The sequence below is a fragment of the Furipterus horrens genome, unplaced genomic scaffold (assembly GCF_987537825.1).
Source record: "Furipterus horrens unplaced genomic scaffold, mFurHor1.1.pri manual_scaffold_7, whole genome shotgun sequence".
Taxonomy (NCBI): domain Eukaryota; kingdom Metazoa; phylum Chordata; class Mammalia; order Chiroptera; family Furipteridae; genus Furipterus; species Furipterus horrens.
In genome coordinates, this window is record NW_028327177.1 from 138,807,794 (window position 1) to 138,823,937 (window position 16,144).

At 37.9% G+C, this 16,144-nt stretch overlaps 1 protein-coding gene across 1 annotated transcript in view; it reads right to left on the minus strand.

Annotated features, from left to right (window-relative positions):
* Positions 1-16,144, minus strand: part of SETD2 (SET domain containing 2, histone lysine methyltransferase) — a 92,993-nt gene that overhangs the window by 16,724 nt on the left and 60,125 nt on the right. Inside the window, exons 13-14 of the mRNA XM_090284643.1 lie at positions 4,370-4,418; positions 992-1,172 (exon numbers count right to left, since the gene is read on the minus strand). Of these exons, the coding sequence (XP_090140769.1) occupies positions 992-1,172; positions 4,370-4,418 (230 nt within the window). The remainder of the gene's footprint in view (positions 1-991; positions 1,173-4,369; positions 4,419-16,144) is intronic.

The window sequence follows — 16,144 nt, forward strand, 5'->3', positions numbered from 1 at the left end:
GCACAAATTATCACCAAAACATAATTATATTTTTAGTATATAAAAAACTCCAAAACTCAAAAAGACAAATACTTTAATAAATGAACAAGACATATAAAGATACTTCACAGAAGAGAAGACAGAAATGGTCAATAAATATATGACAAGATGTCCAATTTATTTAGTATTAGAGAAATGAAAATTAAAATCACAGTGAGTTACAATTACATACTTGGCCCAAAATTAAAAATTCTGAAAATGTAATATAAATTAAATTTAAAACTGAAAAAGAACTTCTCTATAATAAATGTTTTCTAGTCCCTAGTAGATGAGTATGCAGCCTTTTTCCCTACAGCATGACAAAGACAGCCTCTGACCCAGGGATCAATCAGCATTTTGACAGGTATGGCGCAAGAGTCACTAGAAAACAAAGTTCTGACTTCAGAAGAATTACCATTACCCACACCCCAATGCCCCATTAAAGAACAAATCTGGACTTCTGGCCAAGAGGGGGGAGGGGGAGAAATGGGGAAATGGTTCAGGGACTAATAAGCATAATCGGTTGGTACAAAATAGACAAGGGGGAAGTTAAGAATAACATAGGAAAGGGTGAAGTCAAAGAACTTATATGTATGACCCATGGACATGAACTAAGGGGGGTGGGACTGCTGAAGGGAAGGGGGGTATTGGGCGGAGGGGAGCAAAGGGGAAAAAGTTGGAACTACTGTAACAACATAATCAATAAAATATACTTAAAAAAAAAAAGGAACAAATCTTTGCCTCCTCAAATAGCACTTAAATGTTATGAAGTAGAAACCATTCAACTATTAATCTTCACAGCTAATATTAATATAAAAATAAATTGTCTCAATATTTACTGGTAAGGTTTTATACTCACTCCCCAGAGATTACGCTTATTCCAAAAGCCCCTGGTGCCCAAGCATCAGAGTGATGTGACTTGAGCACCCTTTGACTTGCTCAGAAAGGAGAGTAACTCATACAAGCCACTTACCTGTCATCTGGCCTCTTTGTTCCTCGCTCGTAGGCAGAAGGTGGTGAGAGGGAGCCCCTTCTTTTCCTTTTCTCTTTATTTTGGGTTTGTTTGTCTGGGTCTCTCTCTCTTGACCTGTTAGGAGTCTTTGGGGCAGCTGTTTGTTCTCTGAAGCCAACAGCCTCCCTTCCTCGTTCAGTTACTAAGAGAAAAGGTTTAAAACAATTTAGTTGGCAGACTTATCTCCATTATGATAGTGCATCAACTGTGTATAACATTTCTACGCAACAAATGGATCTATGGACTCCTCCCTCATATTCCAGTCCTGAATCTGAACGACACACAGGTTTTGTGTGTGAGTGTACCCTACATCCTAAAGCCTCTTCCGTGAATTCCCTTTCCTGCCTTTCCCCAAAGTGTCAGTTCAAGCCTTCAACACTTTTAACAAGTTCTGTGGAACATAGCATGCAAGATATTCCCGTTACCTTTAGCAAGGCAGTCTGCTTGTCAGTTTAAAAGGTTAAAACCTTGCACTGCCCCTGTAACTCTGCATATTTACAATCTGTATGCTAAACATAAAAATCTCAACAGGAAATGTCTCTTTAATTTAAAAAAAAAAAAAAAAAGACAACTTTTTTCAAAACCAATAAAAGACTTCTTATTTGCTCCTTTACTCAAGAAGGGGGAGCTTTGTCTCCTGGCTAGGTGGCTCAGTTGGTTGGAGTGTCAACCCATACACAAAAGGTTGCAGGTTCAAACCCTGATGAGGGCACATACCTAGGTTGACCCCTGGTCAGGGGGTATGTGGGAGGCAACTGATTAATGTTTATCTCTCACACCTATGTTCCTCTGTTTCTTTCTCTAAAATCAATGAATATATCCTCGGGTGAGGATTTTATTTATGAGTTCTTCCAAAGTGAATTACTGTAAAATTTGACAAACTAGAGTGGTTCAATTTAATAAGTTATATTCCGTAACCTTCTAAGGTATTTCAATTTGTAAACAACTTTTAATGAACAACAATTTCAAAAGGAAAATATTTCCAACGCAGGCAATAACAAGTGATAATTCAGGAAGTTATCAAAGCCAGACAGTGAAATCTTCCAAAAAAAAAAAAAAAAGAATGCCAGCTTCCTACTGAAAGATGGTACTACTACCCACTCAGTGTCTTTACCGAAAATAGTTCTTACTTGACTTACCCTCATGCAATTCCATTGCCATTGCTCCCCAAAGCTGCCCTAAGTAGTACTTTTCACTGATCACACCTCCTAGTCACTATCTCCCTGAGAAGTCTAAATCCCACCACTGAACATTTCAATATAAACCCACTGGTATTATATGCTGTTGCTTTGTGTATGTAACTACTACTACCTGATGAATCAGACTGCTCTCTTCTTGAGGACAGAATTTCTTATAAAATCTCTCTCACAGTACAAAGCAGATACTCAATAAATGTTAACTGCTTGTTCTTTTTCTTATCTCTGAAGAATGTGCTATCAGTAGGGTTAGGTTTGCACATGGCATCTTGCAGTTCCCATTTTAGTTGGCCAGAAACTCCACTTATTTGCAAAACAGTTACTAATCTACAGCCATGTGTGAGCATTTGTCAATGAGAAGCTAACAGTGAGAACTCACTGAGAACCACATGCTGACAGAAAATGCTGTACAATTAAAATAACTGTTCCAACTCACAGTGTTAGCACAACACCCTTCTGTGAAATATTATATAGTTTTATCTGTATCTGTCCATGACTACTGTACTTCTACCTTCAATCCCAGGTGTTAATTTCCTTAAAATGTGGCCATTTCTTTACCATATCTATGTGTAAAATTAGAAAAGGAATCATACCAACAGTTCATATTCTGACTCTGCACCTTAAGAGTATGTGAGGCAGACAAGTCATTCTATTTATTCAGGCTGATATTCTCATGGAAAATGAGGGTAAAGCTAGACTACATATTTCTCAAAGTATTTCACAACTCATGAAATTTTAAAGTTCTAAAGAGCTTTTAAACTGCTTGATATTTAGAGGTAATGAAGCCACGAATGAATTATAAGCATTTCTGTAACTGAAAAGCCTGAGACTATGATTGGGGAGGAGAATCCACATGTGAACAAGAGACTAAAGTTGGCACACAAAAGGCTGCTTCTTGAAAAGATCATAATTGTCCATTACAGACCATGCCATGCACCATCTCTCAGAGGGCCACCCCAGACTAGATATTTGCAAAATATTGGGGGGAACCGTCATAGGTATTTAAGCTTTGGCTCTCTTGCTAATCATTTCAAGTCAGTGGTTCCAGAGAAGGTAGCCTCTGATGATCAACTCTATAGTGATTCCACTGGTTTTGTCAACTAGTACTTGCCCAACCCTGCCTTGTTTCTTATGGGAAGAATTCTTTGTAGCCCTAAAAGTAGGATATGTGTCTATGAAGAGACTAAGCTAGTAGAATTAAAAATATCCAAAAGAGCCCTGGCTGGTATGGCTTGTGGACTGAGCACTGGCCTGAAAACCAAAAGGTCGCTGGTTCAATTCCCAGTCAGGGCACATGCCTAGGTTGTGGGCCAGGTCACCAGATGGGAGCCTGAAAGAGGCAACCAATCGATGTTTCTCTCCTCTCTTTCTCCCTCCCTCCCCATCCCTCTAAAAATAAATAAATAAAATCTTTAAAATATATATATCCAAAAGATACAACAATCATGCAAAGGACTCATAACAGGTCTCTAACCATTAAGATTATTTAACCTATTTAAGATTATGAAAAGCTCTCTTCATGCAAAAAAAAAGAAAAGAAAAAAGATCAAAACCATGAACACACTGGCTCCTTCAATATGCTTATAACTAGGTCAGTGTTGGAGGGGCTAAAGAGACAGATGTACTTGATCCCAATTGCTTTACTCTCTAAAGGAGGATGTTGAAAACCCCGAAACCAGACCTCCATGGCCTCCCTGTTATCTGTTCTGTAACAATGATTCTTAACCTTTTAGGGAGTCACTGACTCTCTGAGAATATGATGGAAGTTCTGAATTTTCCCCAGAAAAATAAATGTACATAAATTTTGTATATAAACATGTATAAGTAAAGACACAGACCCCTAGGAGTGCAGGTTTAAGAATGTTTGCTCTAGAGGAACAAGTGAATGGAAGAAAAGTTACTAAGGGCCATGATTTCAAGGAAACCAACAAAGGTAGTATAAAGAGACATTTCCTTTGGCAAAATTCATTAAGAAAGCATAAAAATACAAGTTTCCAAAACTTTACACCAAATAGTTCATTTACCTACTTATATATTGTCTGGTTTTAAAAACAAAATAGCTCAAGTTCTTATCAGTTACCTCTGCATATTTACAAAATAATACTTGTAAAAGGACATGCACAGAGTGTTGCTGAATACCTACTTGTACTCTCCTTTTCAGTTTGACTTTTCTTTGGAATCCGATATACCTCCTGCAAGAAACAAACAGAAAGAAGGGTCGTTAGTGTGGAGGGGAAGTGGTGGCTGCTTAGAAGCCGAGTGACTTCACATGGCAACAAAGAAATGAGAAGAAACAGGCTGGCATTTAATTCTTTTTCAAAATTTAAGTTGTATCTGGCTTTAAATAAGAATATATCCCCAGCCCCTTAAAAACAAGTATAAATACATAGCACAAGTGAAACACTTTAACATCTACAAGGCTTGCATGATCTCATTAGTAGAGCAGCAGGCTAAGTAACTGGGCATAATATTTCTAACATGAACACACTTCCTGATAATTTGTGTATGCTTTCTGCACGTAAAACTACGTCATCTACAGTTCCTTTACTGAGATTATTCAGAAGAACCATTCTAACAATCTCACTCACTACCTCTACTTAAAGAGAAGAAAAGGATAGTAGTAACTCAGCTATATAAAAAAAAACACTTCATAAAAATTATGTGTGTAAAGACAATTCTTGCTATTCAACATATCTTTCTATAAATGCAAACCCACCTAGCTAATGGCCAAATGTAATATCTACTTTCATACTGCTGTCACTTTTAAAAAAGGAAGATAAACGTTAGATCATTGTTGCTCTTGAAATAGCATCTAATACTGTACCAAAATTAATCTTGAGAAATGTAAAGTGTGTTTTTAGGCCTTGAGGTATGTTTCTTGCTGCATAAATCTAAGGCCTAGAACCTGTTCTGTTCCCTGACAGTCTCTCGCTGTTCCGGTCTGTCAAGAAGTTCTTAGGCACAACTCTTCCTACCAGTCACCTTATTAAGTGGGCAAACGGCAAACCTACACATTCTCAATGGTACATCATGATCCCCTCCCTTCAGAGTAATCTCATAATATTGAACATACCTATAGGATCTAGTAATCCCATTTTTAAAGGAATCGCACTCCTAAAAAAAAAAAATTGAAGAACTCTTCCCACATAATTGTTGATTCTAGCAAATTCATAGAAAATGAAAAATAACCCACATGGCACACAACTGAGGAAGGGTCAAGATGTAATATTCAGTTGCCATTAAAAATGACAAATGTGGACCACACAGAATCAGAACAATCTATATGAATGTAGATTTTAAAACAAAAATCCTTCAACATACAGAACATAGCTAACATCATTAATCTGGAAAGGAGTACCATTTGGGGGATTTATGTACAAATACAGTGGGGCTTTGTCCATCCCCTCCTAGACTCTCTTTCCTCTGGGGGACCTTCCAGTGGAGCTGTGATTCTCAACTGTGGCTGCATAATTTGACCATTCCAGGAAACTTCTATTGACTCCAGAACTATGAGCATGGGCCCCAGGCATCTATACTTTTAAGAAGCTCCCCAGATGATTCTGGATGCCCAGAGAAGACAGAACCAGAGGCACTGGCTTCTTTAACAGCCCCCACTCACTACTCACAAGGGAAAGTCTGAGAGAGAACTATGCATATGCACACCTAGCCTAAGCTCAGGGCCATGTGAGCCTTCTCTAGGGCTGCTTTTGATTGGAGAGAGAATATATTCCAATCTGCTCCTCTGCTGGGTGCCTGCAGTTGTCTAGCTGTCAGTGTCTACCTGTAATACTGCATCAGGAATAAAGACAGGAAGGACAGAGCTGATACTCTTAGCTCTGTTTGTCTGATCCCTCCGGTCTGCTTCTTAGAGGGGTTACCAAACTTAGGAAAAAGTAATAAAGGAACTTGCCAGCACCCACCCACACTAGAGGGAGAAAATGGGTACGTATTCTGCAAACCTAGGCACTCCAAAAGATAACATGTTTATTCATGAAGGGTGAGTAGAATAGATATATAAGGGATGTCTGTGTCAACTAAGAATTACACAATTTTAACCCATTTAGCTTGTTTTGCATAAGGTCTTGGCATTATAAGTATTCATTACAAATATTTGTAGTAATGTATTACATAGACCTATGTGGTGCAGTTCTGTGGTGGCCATTAAGTACCAGAGAAAATGCTTCTCAAAAATAACTTCGTAATTCCATTCAGAAGTTTAGAGTGACTGCTAAGTAGAAAATTTATTCTGATGTTCACAAAATGGATGACAAGTGGCCAAGAGCACTGACAATTAGCGTGTGCCTAACACCATGGAGAAAAATTCTATCGATACACATGGAGCACTTAGTTACTAACTTGCCCCTCCTCTATGTATACTCAAAATTGCACAGGAAACTTAAACCAGAAACTCAGATTATTTCCTTTGAAGCTCTGAAAATGCAACTGAATTTTTCCCAGGCCCCACAACACTGAAAACTGAGAAGGAAGCAGCCATGTGACAGTAACATTTCTTAAGATCATTCTGTCTTGTGAATAGGTAGCAACAGTGCTAGCCTACAGGATACAGAAGTCTCTCTGGAACACCGGCACGCCCACGGGCTCTCTGAACTGGCTTCCTTTACATTAACCCTTAATGTAAAATCACTTCACTTGGTTAAAAATTCCACTCAAGAGACGGGCATATTATGAAAGAACACTGACCTGTGAGTCAGGCACCCTGGGTTCTGGGACTAGCCCTGCCCTCTGAGGGTCTAAAAGACCCTGGTTCCCCACTCCAGCTAAGACTGTTTACACATCACTCTGTTTTATTGCTCTGCTATCTAGGTGCTGCTCCCAACTAACACACACACTCATCTACATTCGAGCTATAAGTCTTCAGGGCCAAGATTACCTTATGCTTTGCTGTATCTCTAGCACCCAGAATAGTGCCAGGCACATAACACTCTATTACTATTGAATGGACCAAAAAGTGAAATTCTACTTCTAATTTGTAGAAATCAACCACATATTGCTAAGTAAATACAAAGTATTACACATCTCATACTTTTTATCACTAATCTTTATTATCACTCTTTTATCCCTAGTAAGAACACTATTTACAGGCCTCACATATAACCACAAACATTACATATTTCTGGCGTCTCACTACTCTTCAGTCAAAGGCTTGAAAATCAATCTTTAGATACTGTCTGATAAACACTGAATCACTGACAGGCTAATGTGCCATGAATGTACCCAATATTCCTTTTATAAAAATGTTTAAATGTTGGTGGAGATGTTATCTGTGAACTGTAGTTTGCTCGTTTATATATTTGAGCAACAACTATGTGCCGAAAGCAGGTATTAAGGGTCTCCCATGTTTGGGACACTGGAGATGCACAGTACCTGTTGCCAAGGGTTCACAGACTAATAATAGTCATGGCTAACGCTTCTTATTGTGTGCCACATCCTTTAACTGCAATTCTTACATATTCTTACACTGCTAAGAGGGCATTATTGCTATTAGCTATAGTACATACAAAATAGGCTCAGAGAGGTTATTAATTATCCCAAGGTCATACTGTGACAAAGTGAGTTAAATCCTGGACTCGGAATCCAAGCTAAGATTTGTCTCTGAACAAAGCACAAACTCTTAAACCACTATTGTCATACTATTAGAAAAAAGAGAGGGTGAACATACACTATCTCATGACAGGAATATATGAAATGGTAAGTGAAATGCAACAGAGGGATATGAAAACTGGTTTGGGTCTTAAGAGAGAGGACTGGGAAAAGCATCCTGAAGGAAACAGACATCTGCACTGTCTTGAAGGATGACCAAGAGTTGTAAGAAAGAAAGAGGCGGAAAATACAAACATGGAAGATTGAACACATGTGTTTATTCCAAGTTTATACTGAAGTGCTAAAAATGATAGTCGTCGGCAGCCGTCCATCTCGAGAGACAATGGTGTAGCTTCTTAAGAGTCTATCTGCATCGCCCAGAATGGCTGCGCAGTCCAACTCGGGAGTGACAAGGTATCTGTCTCCTCCCGTGTTGAATCGACATCTTGCGATGACGCTGGAGTGTCCTCTCCAGTGAAGCTGAAGCTACAGAGCCTGGGCAGGGTGATATGGAGGGTCTGCTGTTGCCCATGCAGCAGACCCCCCCTCTCTTCGCAGCTGAAGGGTCCAAGGGAAAGACGGAGTCAATACAGCTTGGCTTCAGGTGCGCCGCAGGAGTTGCCGGTGTTGACTACAACGTCAAACCGCCTTAGGGACTCCGGCTCCGGATTTTCTGTCGGGGTTTACTCCCTTAGCCCTTCCCCTGAAGAGGTATGCCGCAAGGCAGCGGAGGTTTTTTGGAGTCAGAGTTTTCCTTCTCTGATGTGCCCTGACTAGAAGATCGAACCAGCGACACTTAGCTCGCAGGCCGACGCTCAATCCACTGAGCCAAACCAGCCAGGGCCATTAAAGAAATAGTACCTTGACAATATCTATAGGAAATGTTGAATTTTTTTGTGAAGAAGTTAATAAAGCTCAAACTTCAGTTCTTTTTACTTACATAAAAATTTTGTTTTGTTATAATTTATATAGAAATAAATTGTAAATAAAAGTATTTACTCTATAATCATCTTTAAATATACAGTTCTGTGTATTTACATATATTTACATTAGGTATAAACTCTGTACCTATTTTAATTATCATAATTTCATATTATATTTAAGTAAATAAAGGTTTTTCTATAAATTGTATAAGTTTCAACCACACCCCAACTGATTTGCATTTATACATGGAACAGAAAAATTTTAAATATGACCTAGAATAATCGAAAATGAAGCCGCTAGACCTTCAGAAAATGCTGGAAGAACAAACACAGACAAAATAAATAAACAAAAGTTCTCAACCTAAAACTGTATACACAGAAAAAAAAATCATTCAAAAAGGATGATTACAAATTGATGGAGCTGCCTTGTAGCCTGACTGTCGTGCTGTTCACATAAATCTATACATATTTCAAAACTAATATGCTTATACACCAAAAAAAAAAAAAAAAAAGTATTAATTTTACTGTGGGATCATTTTAAAAATTCAGTTGAATAAAATACAATACAAAGAAAAAGTTCAATTATTCCAAACATGAATAGTTTATCATGAGAATACCTGAAGTTTAAGAAATGACAAAATAAGCCAGTGGGCAGAGGAAAAAGGCTACTAAACAGAAATCTGGTTATAGATTAAAAAATAAAGACCACTCCAGAATAATAAAAATGTGGGTTTAAAAAATATTTTTTTTTTTAAAAATGATAGTGGAAAAATAAAAATAACATAAACTCATCTATAGTATCTTTCCTTTTTAAGAATATTAATTATGTGGTACTAAATATGTGTGTATATTTAAATATTCTATTCTATGCATTGTCTTTCAACATTTCTTCTTGATGTTTCACACAAAGAAAAAAGTGGGAAGTAAAAAAAAATACGAGAAGTACTAGAAGTGTACATGTAGCGGCAGGTATGCCAGAAAGTATGGAGAGAGGAAACAGAGGAATTATCAAAAAGTAATACAAGAACATTTTTAAGAATTGAAAGACATGAGCTACCAAATGGAAAGGGCTCAAGTACTTATCACAACAAAGGAACTGAAATGGCATCAGACTTCAATAGCAACACTGTAAGCTAGATAATGATGCAATGGTATCTTGAATATTTTAAAAGAAAATTCATTTTTAAATGATAATTATAGGATCTGCCAAACAAGCAAGAACAGAATAAAGGCATTTTTCAGCCCTGGCTGCTGTGGTTCAGTGGACTGAGTGCCAGACCTGCGAACTGGAAGGTCACCGGTTCAATTCCCGATCAGGGCAGGCACATGCCTGGGTTGCAGGCCAGGTCCCCAGCTGGGGGTATGTAAGAGGCAACCAATCGATGTTTCCCTCACATGTGTTCCTCTCCCTCTCTTTCTCCTTCCCTTCCCCTCTAGAAATAAATAAAATCTTTAAAAACAAAGAATAAAGGCATTTTCCATACCCACGAGGTCTCATAATTTTATCTACCAGAAGAGAATGCTAAAGACCAAGACTGAGGGGAGTTAAGACTCAAGATTCTAAAATGTCTCACACATCTCATAAATTGTCTACAGTGTATATTGTACCATACTAGGTACTTAAAAAAGACCTAACAATTCCCGCAAGAGTGATGGAAAAGTTATTGAAAATGAATTATCCAGCATTTAGAATATGATACAGGCATATACTAATTCATATAGGTATATAAATTCAACAACTGGGCATTCAATATAGATCATGTATTAAATTTTTACTTTTGGGCAAATAACCAGGAGATAGTGGTTATTTAAAAAAACAAAAAACAAAAAAAAAAAAAACACCTGCAAAAGATATGAAGATATCACTCAAACCTGTTACAATTTTGAAAAAGGTTGTCTTCCAACAATGCTGTGCCTGACAGAAAAGTTATCTGAAAAAAAGCATTTTTGAGCAATTGCTATAGAAATCAAAAATTTACATTAAAAGGGGTGGATGCTTTGAATATAATAAAGCTGTTAATAAAAATGTACATCTAAAGATGAAGAACCAGCTTGTAATAGAAAAGATGATGAGCTTCAGTCTGAAGGGCAAGTGGAAGAGACAGACAACAGAAAGCTAAAAATATAAATCTGAAATTTAGGAAACAGCCTAAGACAATAGATCTACAATCTGGGATAATTTAAGAAACAATACCTTACATTGTGGTACTGTAGGAGACTGTCAAGAGAGAAAGTACAGAGGAAAAACAGGCTGATTTTAAAGAAAATTAAACACTTGTCAGCATTCCCAGTTCTGGGTAAATATCCAAAAGAAGTGAAAACAGGACATCAAAGAGATACCTGCATTCTCAACTTCTTTCCAACATTATTTGCAAGAGCCAAGCTATGGGAACAACCTAAGCGTCTGTCAACAGATGAATGGATAAAAAAGATTTTCTATTTATACACAATGGAATATTATTTAATCATGAGAAAGGACATCTTGCTATTTGGGACAACATGGATGGACCCTGAGAATAGTATGCTAAGTAAAATAAATCAGACAGAGAAAGACAAATACTGTATGATGTCACTTATACACAGAATCTTAAAAAGCCAAATTCATAAAACTAGAGAAACAGTGGCTGTCAGAGACTGGGAGTGGGTGGGAAAGGTGAGGTGATAGTCAAAGAGTACAAATTTCAAGGTACAAGATAAGTAAGTTCTGAGACTCTAATATACAGCAGAGTGAATGCAGTTAAAAATACCGTATAACTGACAGCTGCCAAGAGAATAGATCTTAAATGTCCTCCCCACAAAAAAAAAAAAAAAAAGATAATTATATGATGGGATACAGCTGTTAGCTAACACTATGGTGGGTCATCAGTTTGCAATACACAATGTATGAAATCAACACCTTAAACTTATACGATGTTATGTGAATTACATCACAATGAAGCTGGAAAAAATGTAGATCCTAAAGCAAAAAGCTGTTTTAGCTCAAGAAATGTTATACAGCTATAACTCTGGTGTTTTTGTCTTTATTATACATGAATTATAACTCATCAATGCAGTTAGATTATGTTTAAAGTTACAGTAAATAGATTCTGAGTAAACAGAATCTTCTATAAAAAAGGCTCACTTTTAATTACATAGTTTCTTTTATAATACCCATTTTTATTTAAAAAGCAAAAAAACACTTGAACAAGTTACCCACTGGGTCATTAAGTGGGCCTAAACAGGAATATTTTTATCCAACAGTCTCAAAAAGTACTCATTGGAAGTTTTCGGCAAAGCACTGCAGCACATTTTTAACAAGTCTGAAACGAACTGATTTAAACAGGTTATAAAAACAGGATCAAACAAAATTACTAAAAAATGTTTTATAAAAAAACTTTCTGGAGAGGATAAAAATTTAACACAAATATAGACTGCTCTTAAGCTAATGAGAGTGTAATTAATTTACCTTTTATTTTATATGGTAATATTTACTTGTTAAAACACTAGATTATTTAGTTTTTCTTTGTTAGCAAGTACAGATCAAACTGAATATGTGCCAACCAAATCATTTCTCCTACTTTCCTAAAATAATAACAAGACTAAGAACAAAAAAGACTGTTGGAAGAAGCAGAAGAGCAGGAGGGAATAAAAAGATAGAAAAATTGAAAGCAAAGCTATGGGATTTGAAGACCAAAAGTTCAAGTGCCAATTTCAGGAAAAGGAGTCCTGGGAAAAAAGGAACTATTTTAAGAAATAATGAAGACGAACCCAGGCTGGGTCATCCCCATAAGCCAAGGTTGTGGGTTTGACCCCCAGTCAGGACACCTACAAGAATCAACCAATGAATGCATAAATAAGTGGAACAACAAACAGATGTTTCTCTCTCTCAAATCAATAAATAAAAAATATAAAATACTTCTCATTAAAAAGGCTAAGAGAGTCATACAGAAAATAGACTATAGACAGACTTCCGGACAAGATGGAGACCTAGACAGACACGCTGCGGCTCCCTCCACAGCTAAGAAGGAATACAACTATCTCAAAACTAGAGACAACCAGAAGTTCCAGAAAATCAAGCTGCATGGAAGTCCAACAAAGATATAAAGAAGAAATACTCATCCAGACAGGTAGGAGGGGCGGAGCTGGGGCAGAGAGGACTCGGTGTGGCAGTGGTGGCAGCAGCAGCAGCAGGCCAGCAGAAAGTGCAGTCACATGTTTTAAAAAGTCAAGAGGGACACCTGGGGAGCATTCCCAGCACCAGACCTGACCTTGTAGTTCACGGTTCCAGTGCCAGGGAAAATAAAGCCTCATTGCTTCTGACTGTGCAAAACCAGTGGGGGTTGGGGTGGAGGCAGAAACTGCCGGTCTCTCTGCAGAGTCCGCTTGTTTAAAGGGCCCTCATAGTCCTAGAACATCCGTAGATCCACCCACTCTGGGAAACACAACCATGACAACAGGTAGAGTGGCACCTGTCCCATATGGGAAGAAGAAGTGCCTAGAAAAGGGGCGAGTGCTGAGCAAGCGGCATTGTTCCCTCTCAGACCCCCCCCCCCACAGCGCCACAATGTGGTGAAACGGGTTGCTCTGTACTGATGAATACCTAAGGCTCCGTCCCTTACAACATAACAGGAGCGACAGCTCTACCTAAGACACAGAGGCAAACAAACTGACAGGAGCCTGTCAAGATGAGGAGAGAGAGCAGTATGGCCCAAAAGGGGGAATGGATCAAGGTTCCATTGGGAGAACTAAGCCAACCTAACAGACGAGGAGATAGCCAACCTCAAAGATGCAGAGTTCAAAACACTGGTGATAATGATGCTCACAGATTTGACAGATATGCTTGAGTACGGCAAACACATAAGGGAAGAAGTGAAGGCTATGCTAAATGAAACGAAGGAAAATCCACACAAAACCAGTGGTGAAGGAAAGGAAACCAGGGTTCAAATCAATGATTTGGAACATAAGGAAGAAATAAACAGTCAACCAGTGCAGAATGAGGAAACAAGAATTGAAAAAAAAATGAGAGGATTAGGAACCTCTGGGACAACTTAAAACATAGCAACATCCAAATCATAAGGGTGCCAAAAGGAGAAGAGAAAGAGCAAGAAATTAAAAGCTTATGTGAGAAAATAATGAAGGAAAACTTCCCAAATTTGGCAGAGGAAATGGACATACAAGTCCAGGAAGTACAGAGTCCCAAAGAAGCTAGACCCAAAGAGGATCACACCAAGATACATCATAATTAAAATGCCAAAGGTTCAAGATAAAGAGAGAATCTTAAAAGCAGCAAGAGAAAAGCAGAGTTACCTACAAAGGGGGGCCTATACGACTGTCAGCTGATTTCTCCAAAGAAACTTTGCAGGCAAGAGGGGACTGGCAAGAAATATTCAATGTGATGAAAAGCAAGGACATACAACCAGGATTACTCTATCCAGCAAAGCTATCATTTAGAATGGAAGGGCAGATGAAGTGGCTCCCAGACAAGGTAAAGCTAAAGGAATTCATCATCACCAAGCCCTTATTATATGAAATGTCAAAGGAACTTACTTAAGGAAAAGATCAAAATTATGAACACTAAAATGACAACAAACTCACGACTATCAACAACTGAATCTAAAACATAAAAACAAAAACAAAATCCAACTAAGCAAACCAGAATAGGAACAGAATCATAGGTATGGGGATCATTTGGAGGGTTATCAGCTGGGAGGGGGAAGGGGGAGAATAGCGGAAATGGTGCAGGGACTAAGAAGCATAATCGGCTGGTACAAAATAGATGGCGGGAAGTTAAGAATAATATAGGAAAGGGTGAAGCCAAAGAACTTATATGTATGACCCTTAGACATGAACTAAGGGGGGTGGGGTTGCTGGAGAGAAGGGGGGTACCGGGCAGAGGGGAGCAAAGGGAAGAAAATTGGGACTACTGTAACAACATAATCAATAAAATATATTTAAAAAGAAAAGAAAAGAAAGAGAGTATGACCTAGCAGGTCTGCAATTGGGATTATATGCCCCCTAAAATCTCCTATTGACTCATACAGGGAAATGTAAAAAATGTTCATCACCACATGTCTATGATGGGAGACAGTTGATGGCAATCTGGGTGCCAATACTAGGGAAAGGATGAATAAAATATTGTAGGTGCACACCACAGAATGAAACACGGAAGTCAGACACGAAGGACTAGAAAGAATACAAAGCAACATAATAGATGGATCTTAAAAACTTAGTGAACTTTTTAAAAAGCAATGAGATAACATAGGACAATTTAGATACACTAAAAAAATACATGTGGAAAGTTATTGGACAAAATCCAACATACCTTAATGACAAAAACACTCAACAAACCAGGAACAGAAGGGGACTTCCTCAACCTGATTAAGGGCATTTATGAAAAACCCACAATGTACATCCATCCTATTAAATGATGAAAGACTGAAAGCTTTCTCCCTAAACTCCGAATAAGACCAAGATGCCTGCTCTATTTCTATTCAACATTATACTGAAAGTTCTAGCCAGGGCAATTAGGCAAGAAAAAGAAATCAAGGGCATCCAAATTGGAAAGAAAAAAGTAAAACTACGTCTGCTTGCCAATGAAATGATCTTGTATGCAGAAAATCCTAAAGTGCAAACACACACGCACACAAACCCTATTGAAGATAATGAATTTCCTCACCAAAACTGCAGGATACAAGAACAACACACACAAAAAATAACTTCTATAAGCTAGCAATGAACAAGCCAAAAATGAAATCAATAATCAATTATTATTTTAGCATAAAAATTAAACACTTAGGAATAAAGTTTTTAACTCAAGAAGAGCAATATTAGTACACTGAAAATTATAAAACGCTGGCTCCAAGAAACTAAAGAAGTGTCCCCTGAGGAGACACTCTTCTAACTTCAGAGAGCTGGGCTCCCCCAAAATGAAAGTTTTGGTTTTCATTCCTGTTTGAGAAGCTGCTCATATTTATGGACCTCTTGCCCCAGGAAGAGGCATGCTTCCATGGGCTTCTGAAAACCTCCTGATGTTCAACCATAAATCACAGGTTGAAATCTCTGCGGCGTAAGAAAAAAAAGGTACTTGAACAAAACATTAAAATGGCAGTTTCTATGATTTCAGAATGAATTTGGACTCATTACAGCTTTAAAATCAAAAGCAGATTAAGATAAACCTGAAAAGTATTCACCATAACTCCATGAACTGCCTAACAAGGATACAGAAATCACTATTTGTAGGATCAGAAAAAGGAGTGGAAGAATATGAAATATAATAAAAAGACCTGAGTCGGTTTTTATTTCTGTCACTTAAAAGCTAAGTTACAACCTCATGGACCTGTTTGCTTCCATTTGTAGCTGATAATAACATGACCCCAGTGCCCGAGGGAAACTCAAGTGACCAAGAGAGAAGCAGT